Source organism: Corvus moneduloides, chromosome 3, assembly GCF_009650955.1.
Source record: "Corvus moneduloides isolate bCorMon1 chromosome 3, bCorMon1.pri, whole genome shotgun sequence".
Classification (NCBI taxonomy): domain Eukaryota; kingdom Metazoa; phylum Chordata; class Aves; order Passeriformes; family Corvidae; genus Corvus; species Corvus moneduloides.
In genome coordinates, this window is record NC_045478.1 from 63,014,474 (window position 1) to 63,027,131 (window position 12,658).

General features: G+C 40.1%; 1 protein-coding gene across 3 annotated transcripts in view; it reads left to right on the forward strand.

Annotated features, from left to right (window-relative positions):
* The window catches only part of TIAM2 (TIAM Rac1 associated GEF 2), an 88,523-nt gene that overhangs the window by 63,478 nt on the left and 12,387 nt on the right, over positions 1 to 12,658 (forward strand). For all 3 annotated transcript variants that reach the window (XM_032101908.1, XM_032101909.1, XM_032101910.1), the window contains one exon: positions 11,669 to 11,848. In XM_032101908.1, the coding sequence (XP_031957799.1) occupies positions 11,669 to 11,848 (180 nt within the window). The remainder of the gene's footprint in view (positions 1 to 11,668; positions 11,849 to 12,658) is intronic.

The window sequence follows — 12,658 nt, forward strand, 5'->3', positions numbered from 1 at the left end:
CATGCATTTAGGGAATCGCAGAGCTAACATGGGAAAATAGCATGTTTCTCAGCAGTGGTTTCCTTGATTCATTTGTGCCTGGAGGGGACAGTTCTGCATTGAAAGCATGACAAGCCTGTGGGGAGTTCTGCTAATTATTGTGCTTCCCTTGCAGATAGCCCTGCCTATAGTGACCCCTACCAGAGTTGGTGGCTCTGTAGAGAGGCTGCCGGACCCCTGCTGTCTTCTTGTGCCTTTTGAGAAGGATATCAGTGAAACTGTAGCCTGTTAGAAGTTCATAAGAATTTTGCTAATTAATCTAGGTTTCAGTATATTAATCGATTGCTCAGAGAAGTCACCAGAACTGGTAGACTATAGGTTACAGAAGACTTGCTGTAAATCTACCAGTGAGTGCTACTGCCCTGTACTGGATTTCATTTTGTTGCACTGACCCTGCAGTTCTGCATCCCCTAGGGATGGCCCAAAATTCAAATGTAAGAGTCGTGAGTCTTGGCTAACACAGCAAAGGAGCTTCAAAACCACAAAGCTGAAAGCATGGAAAGTGCTGTATCTAATGTGAGCCTGTAACCAGGTCAAGCTGTAGATGGAGACCTGCTTGCCTGGTTACTGCTAGGGAGGCACAAGAATGGTAGGAAAGAAGACCAAAGAGCCTCCACAGTATGTGCAGTTCTTGCATGCAGAGGTGTGACCTTGTGGTGCTTTGTTTTGTGCTGTTACATTGACTCTCTACAGCTTGGGGGGAAGGGGTATTTGTTGTCTTTCCTCCAAATGAAGGAAATGTCCTCTCAAAAGTACTGAGACGGCTTTTGGTGTAAAACATGCAGATGGTTTTGATCAGGAAAAGAAATTGTGTTGTGTTGATGCTTGCAAATGAAGGAAGCCAGTGGGAGATGACTTATAACGCAGCTTTTCTTTGTAGTCATCTGGGAAAAATCCATAAGGCTTACCTGCAGATGGAAAGGGAAACAAACATATGACAACAGCTCTGAACCACTGCAACAGGATCTGGTTAGCAGTGTCTCTGGAGACGCCCGTGACTTCATTGATGAAGGGCAGGAAGCTGCCTGGGAGCCCACCACCCCGGGCCTCCAAAAGCAACTCCTGTCACCTGCAGTGCAGGATATGACAGCAGCATTTCACTTTGCAGTGAAAGGCAGAGATATCTAATCATGCTTCTGACAGACCTAGGGAACTGGGTAACATCTATGCCAGCTGCAGAATATTTGGTGGTTTGTTCCTTCTTTTTAAAAATCAAGATCCTATTCAGTTACAGTGCTGACAGTAACATATGTGGTTTTTTTCTTGAGATGCAAAAGCATCTAAGGCCAATTTTAGTGCATGCCAAGGTATGTGATGTGCCCAGCAGTCACCTATAGCACACCAAGTCACTTTAAAGTCGCAAAGTTTCAGTATAGGATTTCAGACAAATACTGCATCCTGGGTACCATCATAACTTCAACGAGGCTTTGATTCCTATTTTGCTCTGTCAGGAACATCTAATGACAAAGGTAGACCTGAAATTCCAAAACTGAAAAACGTCTGCTCCCTGCAGCAAATTCTGCAAAAAAAAAAGATAACAAAAAGGTACATGGAAAAATGGAAGAGGCAGAAGAATTTTAGAAAAAAAAAAAAAAAAAAGTAAGGGGTTAGTTGAGTCAGATGCACAGGGAGGTTCCACCAAATTTTCAAGTTTTGTTACCTGTTGTCTCTTGTTCACATTCTGTGAACAGACATAGACTTCCTCTCGCATGGTGATTATTTCCTTCTGAGACAGCAGAATCCTGCTGCAGTGCCTAAACAAAGCCTTGCCAAAACCAGGGGAGAGGTTGGTGTAGAGTTCAGAGAATCTATATTTGTCTTTACAGGGGAGTTACTGTGTCTTTTAAGATTTGGAATGAGAAATGCTGACTACTAACAAGAACAGATACGAGTTGCCTTCTCTGCCTCCAAAGGTGGCACACTGCAAAACTACATTGTGAAACATGAATGCAACTGCAAAGATAATGTCTCAGTGGTTGCCATAGCTTCTAATTCAGTACTTGAGAAAAGTTTTTGCATTCAGCACAAAACAATTCGAGTGAGAATGTTACAAACAGTATTTAAGATGCTTGAAATTAAAAATAAAACAATAATTCATTTTAAACATTTGGAATGCTAATTCTTTGTATCACTGGAATTAAAGCAAGTGTCTTCACTGTGGTCAATTATGCTTTGAAAATACATTTTGACGGCGTTTAAAAACCATGTTATTAGTATAATAAGCATGACAAGAAAATACGCAGAAAAATCATCCACCCACAGTTATAAAAAGTAAAAAACAGGCTCCATCTAGATCAGTGTAGAGATCTGGAGCTGAGCTGTTTTAATCCTGAGCTTATAATGCTTAGAGACCACTAACACCGTAGAGCTCCTGTTACTGCAGGGTGTGTAAGTACATGCTCTCTGTGTGTGTGTATATATATATATATGTATGTGTGTGTGTGTGTCTACATATGTATGTTGTGTCTATGAATTATGCTTCTGTGCTACCAGTGGTCCAGACTGATGTTACAAAGTGCTCAGGATTGTCCTGGAGGCAAGCCACTGTTTCCTTTCATTCAAAGTGTACACCGATGGAGCAAAATTAGCCTTTTACCTTCATGCATTAAGGGCAAAAGCAGGATGGGAAATGAACTGGATGCAGATAAGCACACCTACACATATCAGGACAATAGAGGGAAGCCTGTATTTTGAAGGATGTCACTGTTATGGTAACTATCAAGCCTGGTGCCACTGAAATGGAAAGATGAAAACCAGATGTTGGTAAAGGGAATGTGCGTTATTCAAAGTACACAGGAACAAACAACAGGGCTATGTCATTTTTCCAGTGATCTTAAAAATATTTCACAGTGATGGATTATTTCACTTGTTTTTGAAAAGTGCTTGAGTGCTGCTTGTGTGCTTCTAGAGAAAAAGAAAGGCTAAATGAAAAGCATTCATTCATTTGCTTTGCTTTAGTTTGTGTTGTTCCCTTTTTTGATTTGTCCAAGTCCCTCAATAGGAGTTGGAAAAATTACTGAAACATAATTGTCTTTTTTCTAATGAATACACATTAAAAAAAAGCTGTTAATTGGTAACATCTTTTAGCTGGCATATGGCTAGCTAATAATGCAGGCTTAATTAGCAAATCTGGGGAAGAATAACTTCCTAATATGGAATTAAAAAGGCCTGTCATTGTTTTTCATCAAGATTGACGATATTGCTTGGACCTGAAATTTAGCAACCTTTTTTTTTTTTTCTTGGTCCCAGTGGATGAGCTGTGTTTTAACAAGTATCTATTAGAAAAAAAGAGCTTGAAAGTGCCATGACTAATGCAGATAGGAAACAAAGAAACAGTACATCTCCAGAAAGTATAGTTATACTCTTAATACACGTGGATCTGGTGACCTGGCCTGTGTTATTTTTAAAATGCCATATACAGCACTGTAAGCTTCTAATTTCCACAAACTATTTAATTTTGTTTCTTATCTTCAGACTTGCTCTGTGGATCCCTAGGATCTATGGACTACTGCAGAGGCAACACTAATGGTGAATAAGAACAGTAGCCTTGTACATGCCGCACAGTAGTTTATGAATTTGGATTTTTAAACCAGATTGTACATCCACTGAAAAATGAAATGTTAGAGACCAGGCAGTACCTCTCTTGCTCCTTCAAGGCCATTTCCTCAATTTTCTGTTACATGGTCTTCTCACCCAGTGAACCTGATATCTCTCTCCAAGAGAAAGAAAGGGCACGGTCCATCCGCTAAGCAAGAGGTTCCTGCTGCCATGTTGTGTTCTGCATGTCTTATCAGCAGCATGTTGTTTCAGGGCTCCAGCATCATTTTTCCTCTGATAGGCAGCCTCTCAGTGACTGAGCTGTACAGTTTGGCAAATGCTGAGCTGTCAAGTTGTGCTAATGACTTGGAAAGAGATGGATGTAAGTTTAATTGCAGTAATTAAAGGAGAAAGCTGTGTTATTCCCTTGCTTGTATGAAGGTGAATATCCTTGAAACCTCAGAAGCAATGCACACGTAACCAAAAATATGGATACCCAGGCTTGGTGTATCATTTGGGTTCAAGAGAAGAGTTTGCCAAGGGCAGTGTTGAATGAAGCCTTACAGCTCAACTGCATTGCACTGTAGGAGTGCTGTGATAGGGCAACATGGGAGTTGCAGTGTTTTATTATGCCACTGGTGTAGTTCTCCTTTTATTAACGAATTGCTTGTCAGTCTTTTATCTCTTCAGTTCAGTGTTTTCATGTCCTATAATGTTTTATTTAAAGCTGCATTGTTCTTAGGGTAATCTATCTGTAGATCCAATTGGTTTTGTGTAAATATGTCAACATCAGAACTCTTACTTTCAAGCCTGAATTTATTACTGAGCTCATCTTAAATTTCTTTTTATTGATGTAATTATGGCTAAAAAGTTCAAACAAAGGACAAGCATAATTATATAAAGAAATCATCCAGAGAGCTGCCTGTTTGTTTTTCATTTTATCATTGTAAGAGCATTTGTATGCCACAACATTTAGCAGTGTATACCCTTGACAGAACATCAGTCCTATTGATAAATCATGCTGACCTTCAGGGCAGTCAGCACCCTCTAGATATTTTTAGGTATTTGGCTAACTTTCTCAAAGCACCTGATGTTTTGTTTATGCAGTAAATTTCACAGGCAGGGAGGCAGGTGTATTTCTGGGGAGATCAAACCCATCTTCCCTTGTCATAACTGCACTTCGTCCTGCACTCACTACATCAAGCTATTTATAAAAAATCTCATCTAGCATCTTCTTCCTTCATTTGTAGCAATAAAGGGAGGCATGGCAGGTCTGTTTGTACTCTCATACTCTGCTTAGCCTTGTTGCTTTGGGATGTTGTCAGCGTCTCCAATTTTGTTAATCGGCACAAACAAGAAACTTGTGCAGCAAGGGAAGAGGGAAGGTGTGTTTGTGGGGGATCACAACATCCGTGGCTTCCTTCCTTTTCTTTTGGCAAAGTTTGTATTCATAAGCCACAATGCCCGCCTTCAGGAGGAGTAAAACCAGAGCGAAGAGTTTAGCGCTGGCTCGCAAAACCCAGCAGCAGGCAGCAGCAGCTTACGGCTCCTTGCACAGGATGCTCTCTGTGGTGAGTTCTGCAGCGGCGTGGGGGTGCTGCTTAATTAGGCTGAGGTGATGAGGCTGCAGGAGCATCCAAGCTGCCTGTGCCTGATAAATAATGACTGTCCCAGCATTAGGAATCAAATTATGGATTCTGGCAATGTGTAGTTGCTGGGTGAGTTTGTACCAGTACTCTGCATGGGAAAAGCTTTTGGGTTTCTGAAGTTTGGGGGAGGGAAGGATGGGTTGGTCACCTGCACTGTTTGCTGCTGGGCTCAAGCAAATTGTTATTTCTTGCATCTCTCAGAGAAAGGACTAAGTAAGATCCGTATTTTGACAAGAAGTAAGGTTTTAAAAAGATTCCTCATGTGAATTTTGAAATAACTGCAGCATGAATATTTTAACTGTTTCTCTGTTTTTTCACAATTAAGTTAGTATTGTGGAAATAGGGAGGGGAAATATGATCTACAATCCAGGTATTGCTGGTAAAATATAAGAAGGCTGTATATATGTATTACATGGGTGGCAGAAAAATACATGAGCCTCCTGCATTAAAATTGACAACATCAGGATAAGGACCTGGGGTAGGAAGAACTGACAGTGTTTTTACAAAATCAGGGTTTGGGAAAATTTTTATTGTGCGCTTTGATGTTACCTCATGAGACTCTCCTTTATTGTGACCTGGGCTGTCGCGGTTCCTGTTTTTGTTTTCCTGATGCTCTCATCTTTACATTTTGTATAGTCAGGATTTAGTGTCCTGCGATGGAAATCACTTCTGTTTTGCTTTTGACTTTGGTATGAGTTGGATCAGATGACTTTGGAGACTGATTCTAGAGAAACTGAGCACAGCATCTATGAACTCAGTGTTTGCTGCTTGTCCTGGGGACCTGTCAGTGCAGGCTCTTGGGCCCAGAACCCTGATGCATGACTTGGTTTATAACAAGAGTTTCAGTCAAGTGCCTCAGTCACCACCAGTGGTTCTTCTGTATTCAAGGAGAAAGATGGGCATCTGTCCGTGTGGCAGGTGAGAAGGAAGGTTTGCCACCATGCAAATATCAATAGCTCAGGCACCACATCAGGGGTTGCATCTTGGCTGTTTTACACAGCTGTATGTTCAGCCTTCTTTCAAGCCTTACCCTGTGCTCTCTGGAAAGAATTACTGGGTCAGCAGCTCTTCCCTCTTCTTATAGTATTTGTGATAATTCTAAATGAGGTTGGTGACATCTGACTGTGTTAACAGGCTGATTTCCTAACCTTAATCTCTCCGAAATTGGGAAATTCTAACTCAAAGACAAATGTTCATTGTTAATTCCTTACCTTTTATATAATCTGGTAGTGTCTAGCAGGGCTCCTTCTCATACCTTGGTGAAGAGGGTTTGCTTCTCCCTCCTTAAAACATAACTCTAACTATGTTTTGCTTATTGCTATGAAGGATCTGAGCAGACACTGAAAAAATGCCCTTCTTTCAGCAAAGTTTTAAATATTTTAATTAAAAGACAGTCAAGAGACACAGTGAAACAAAACAGACTCCTAAGATTTCATTGTCAGTTTGGAACAATTTCATATTCTGAGTGGCCTTGAAGTTGAGAAAAGAAGGAGAAGGAGCAGAAGATAAATAATGACTGAGGCTACTGCTTTAGTTTAGTTTCTGTTGCCGAAAGCTGAGCAGCACTTTTGCCCAGACACCTGTGGTGAAAATCCTACAGTGTATTTTTCAGTTAAGCTCTGCTGGCATTTTTCAGTTTTAATGAATAAATTGGAGGAACGAGGTACTGTATTGGTGTGTAACATAAAGCAACTTTTTTCTGTGGTCTTCAAGGAAGCTAAGGCCTGCAACTTTCTAGCCTTTTATGTTACTTGGTTGCAAGTACTTCCCAGTTTGAGGAGATGCCAAAGATGCCCATAGAGTGATTCGTCCACAAAAAAACGGCAACACCAGGGCTACCTTTGTTGTGGAGCAAAACCCCTTCTAACACAAAAGGGATGGTCATCTCCAAGAGCTTTCCTTTTACACAGAGAGCGATGTAAAGGTGTCTCAGGCTAGTTGTTCATTGCCCAAAATTCCATGTAATTTTATTTCTTCTGCTATGTAATTGTATTTCTTCTGCTGACTGGTGCATTTAGTTGTCCTGGAAATACATACATCAGACAGAGCTGACGTGTTAGCTGTTCATTTTTGGAGGGCACAAGTCTAATCTATTTCTGCAGGATGTTTCTGAGCATGTTTCCTCTTAGGGTAGGGAGTTCAAAGGATTGGTGATCCAGCCCATAGATGTTGTCTGTGTCCTGCACAAGGATGCTGAATCCTGAGAACTCTTCAAAGGACATGTCTGGCTTTCACATCACCAAGGAGTCTTTCTTAAGCTTGTTAAACTTGAGTTTTCTAAGTCTACTCAGAATATTCCTTTCCATCACTGTTTCAAACAAACCCTGACAGGCTGGCAGAGTACATGATACTTATAAATGAGGGTAAAGTAAACAGCAGCATGCAGAGACCCTGTAACACTAATTGACCTTGTGCAGCATTTATGCTCAATCACTATAATTCAGTAGAAAGTCACAGGATAACCATGAAATCGTTGTGCTAGTTCTTAACCACTGCTGATTAATGTCTTCGGCTCTCTTGCTGATTAATTTTATGGGGTTTTGTTACTCTGGTGGGGATAGCACAGGCTTAAATGATGATATGCTTGTCCGCAAGGAGCAAAGAAAATCTGTAAGGCTTTCTTGTAAGAGTATCTTTTTTGCTCACTTTAGGGGAATAATCTGTAATATTTCTTATCCCAACTATTATTGAAAGTGGAATATGCTGCATCTCCATCTGACAAGCTGAGCACCACTGCAGTTGTTGGCTGCTGTGGGTCAAGGTGACATCTCTGTGGACTGGAACTTTCCCTTCAAAGATTACTTTGAGCAGTCCGCAGTCACAGAGATTACTCCCTGCAAAAGGATGTGGAACCTTAAGTCTGAGTCTCAAACATTCAGGGATGAAAGAAATGTTTCTCCAGGCTACACATCCTTCTGTTTTCTAAGAGACCAAGAGAGTATTGGGCAGGAGGTTGCTTCCCCTGACTGTTAGATCTGTAGAATGGTTTATACAGCCTTGTTGGAAAATCCTGAATGTGGCTGATAAATCAGCACAGTGCTTCTTAGCTTCCTTCTCCCTGAAATGCAAGTATATGTGGGGTTTTTTTTTCTATAAACTCCATTTGTCTTTCCCAGCTCTAGCACTTCTAATCTAAATTTTTGGGTATTTAGCCTTATCTGTCTGCTGTTCAGTGCCAAAGGTAAGCTGAAGCTGCTTGTAGTCCCCTGTACATGTTGCTGAAAGGGGCATACATAAGTTCAAGTGATGGATTTTGGAGGAATTTTGCTGCTTCCACTATAGTTTCTCCTCAGCTTTTATCTGTTCCCAGCTACCTTGCAGTCTTGTCCGTAGTCAGTTATCTGGACTTTTCTTTTTACTGCTTTAAATGTTTTTCTTCTGATAAGCTGCACACTGTAAGGTTGGCATAAATAAATTTTTTAACACTTACTACGTACAAACAGTCTTGGTCCTGTGCAAATAAAAGTAGCTCTGTGTGTGAAAAATTTATCAGTTTTATCTAAGAGTCATATCTGCCTGTATTAGCCATTGCAAATTCAAGGTTAATTCCCTCCTTAATTCAAGATAGCGGTGGATGTGTGTAGTATCAAGAGGGGGTTCCTTTTGAGACTTCTTGGCTTAAGGGCACATAGTTTTGATCATCCTACCTAGTTTGACATCCAGAATGCCCAGCTGGCTTTGAAATGCCAGCCACAGGGCAATCCCAAATACAGGGCAGAGGCTGAGCCTCTCCTGCCCACACATGCAAGATATAAAAGAGGTGGTCCTAGGGGCTGTCATTAGAGACATTCTAGAAAAGATCTGGTTTAAACAGTTTAAAATAGCAAGAAATTGTTTAGTGTCAGAGGCAGAAAGTAGCTTCCAGAAAAGTAGGGAAAAAAGGTAGAGATCCTGACCTAGGTGGTAAGAGAGTTTTGGGAAGAAACATGGAGGAAGAATTGTTTTATGCTTCTCTACTTATTTGTTGCTATGAAGTTTCTCATTTATACTAGGCTCTTGGTCAAGAACCAGTGGTTCTACTGGCAAAATGGGTTCCTTCATCTTCTGTGGTCTATGCAATTTGTATGAGTGAATGTGAAATACATTTGTCCCGTGATCAAGTAGCGTTTCATGCTTGCTTTGACTCAAATGTAAATATCACAGTGGGTACAAAGAGTGAGGTCTGGATATTGCCTGGTCTGGAAGACTCCCGTAAAGGGAAGGACACAGAGCAGCAAGACTTCAGGGAAAGACGAGATCCTGTGAGCAGGGAGGTCAAGGACAATATTTTTAATGCCAAATTTGCAAACATATTCAGGAACATATTAAAGTTTACAAAAATCACAGGCTGTACCTGTGTGGTAATTCTGTGCCTTGGGCTTAGGCCAGTTACGCAGAACAATTTCTGGCAGCAAAATTATATTGCTTAGGCAATCAGGAAGTATTTATGTTGAGCAGTATCATCTATTTCCATATGCTTTCCCATACAGTGATTCTTGGTGACAGATGCAGCACTGACCCCAAAACTCAAGGGGATGTAGAAACAGCATGTTCCCCAGTGTCTGCCTGCTCTATACGCAAAGGTGGTTGAGGGGGAATAAAGGACTCCTAACTCTTCCTTGTGCCTGATGATGATGCTTGTGACTTGCTTTCAATAGGCTGCCTTGCATGCTTGATCCCAGTGTCCTTGATCAGTCATCAGGCTCATGTAAATCAAGCTGCCCACGCACATCTTGAGCTGTAGGGAGTGTAAAATCTGAAACATTCTGATACAAATGCAAACCTTTCTGACACCAGAAACAAAGAAAACAAAACTGAAGTGCTTTGGCATTCAGTTGTTTAGAAGCTGCTTTAAAATAACCCCCACACACCCACCCCACTTCCTAAACGATTTGTTTGCAAACCACTAACTAATTTCAGTGTCATAGACTGACTATGATTTTTAAATGTATTCCATCAGTGTGGAGCTATAATTCTAACAAATACCATTCAATTTATATTGCATTTTGTTGGGTCTTAATAAGTGTTGAAAATACTAAATGTATCTAAATTTCATAGTCCTGAAAGCTGTCATTATACTGGATTATGAAGCTGGTTGCACATATCAGTGAATAAAGTAACTTCATTTTTTTTTTCAGTGGTGGCATCTTTCAAAACTGGGAGCTGGGAAGCTACAGAGTGATATGGACTACATGGCAAATATCTGACATTTAACATTTATTTTCGTCATATAGGTGTTTTATCACAGGAATGGCTGAGATTAAATATTCCTAGTCCATTTAGCCTCCACTTACTTAAGACTTTGTATTGCTCAGTTCATTTTAAGATTAACTTTTGCATTTGTTCATTTGATGGCCTAGGATGTTGGTGAACCAAGCTACACAGGTAATCAGTGGTGAATCAGGACACCCAAAAATGATCACTTGAAACAGCTTATGAATAAATTAGTACAAATTAAGACAGTTCTGAAATGCACTCATGTCCTGATATCATCACTGAAACAAGACTTACACATAAAATAAGGCAGCATTCATGTAGTCCTCATTTGAATGCACTTGCTAAATACAAGGTGATAAATGGCACAGCATATGCGACTGTCCAGTTTGTGCAGGTGTCTGAATGACAGAAGCACTGAAGAAGAATTGTTTCATGTAGTACAAAGATGTGGATACCAAATGCTGTTACATAGAATTGGGTAATGATAGTGATGTTTTAGCTTTCAGGGAAACACCACGTAAGAAAGAGAACAGTGAAATAATTTTAAAATTAAGCTTTGAAGATCATTACCTGCAAAGTTGTTTTTGGATATTAGTGGTGCAATACTAATACAAGAGCAAATTATGTAACTATTTCATAGTGTCAGAAATATCTCCTTATCTTCCAACTTTGCCTTACAAGATTAACTGTTGTTGTTCTATCTTCAATTCCTACCTTGCTTGAAAATTTTCTGGTTTTTTTTCTTTTTTTTATTGTTTTAATCATTCTTCTAAAGAGTCTCAACTATTTAGGTACCATTTGCCTTTTTTGAAAGCAAAAGATCCTGAGACATAGTTGTGTCCTTGGATACACCGTGGTCCACCAAAAATAAGAGAGGTGGAAAACGGTGTGATGCTAGTGTCGTGTGATGCTAGTGTGATGCTAGGTGGAAAATGGTGTGATGCTAGTATGTGATATATCCGAGTGCGCTCTCATCTTTTGCATTCCATGAGCATGTATCTGAAGACTGAATATAATTTGTGCTGGAAAATCACTAGCAAATTTTAAATTATTTTTACTGCTCTGATCTGGTTCTGCTATAAATTAAAGCTGCTCAAAGGTGTCAAGATACACATCTGAAAAAAATCAATGGCATGCTCTGGCCCCTGAATTTGGAACAGGAGCAATATTGGAGGAATTTAGAAATAATTGTATCACAACTTGTATTCCAAAACATCATCGCTTGCCTGTTTCTTCTCACTTACCAGAGTGCAGAACAGATCAGTGCGTTGTGCCGAAACTTCCAAGAAGTCCAAGCCAGCAATATGGACGGACAGAAGGACAACCAGGATCCACCTCCACGGCCACTGGCTCGCCACCTTTCTGATGCAGACAGACTGAGGAAAGTCATCCAAGAACTTATGGACACTGAGAAATCTTATGTCAAGGTAAAAAACAAAAAAAAAAGTGTGGCTCACTGCAGCCTTGTTTTTGAGGCTGACCATGACTTGTGGACAGTCCTAACATATTCTGAGCTTATCTTTATATAACCAGTCTTCCATAAGGACCATAACCTCCAAAGTTTCCTTATCTAATTTCTCCTGTTTTTTCTGGCAGACTTGCTCCTGTAGCTGAGGCTGTAGGATTTGATGTAGTAGCATTAGTTGTAGTCAATTTGTAGTCACATTGGAGAGTGGTCATTTGTGGGGAGAAGATACCTGCAAAAAAAAGGGTTTTCCAGAGGATGTCTCCCCCATTTTCAAGATGAAAATAAATCTTGTAGAAGAACAAAACAGTCTCCTAAAAATGAGAAAGAAAAGTTTAATCGTGGAAAACAGTGCACAATTAGTTTTCAATCAGCAAAGCTAAAAGGCACAACTCCAGTTGTAGCATCACATGGAAGTTACTTCTCTTCTGACTGATAAGTCTGTAATTTGTTCAAGGTATCTCTCTTCTTTTTATAAACCCTAAAATCATGTGACTGGATGCCAGAAGAAACATGAAAACATTGATTTCATTTACCTCCAGCAAGAAGGCATCGGATCTCCTTTTCTGGATCTCAAAACTTGTATTTACAGATATCAGTACTTGCTGCAATAATGTTTGTGGAAGAGAAAACACTTTGTTCATCCACCAATGCACTAATACAGACATATGCTGGACCCTCATTTATGTCCACCTGATGTTTCTTTTAGAGGAATCGCTTGAACAAAGCCTGACCATGGAGGCCACAGATATATATACATATATATTAAATT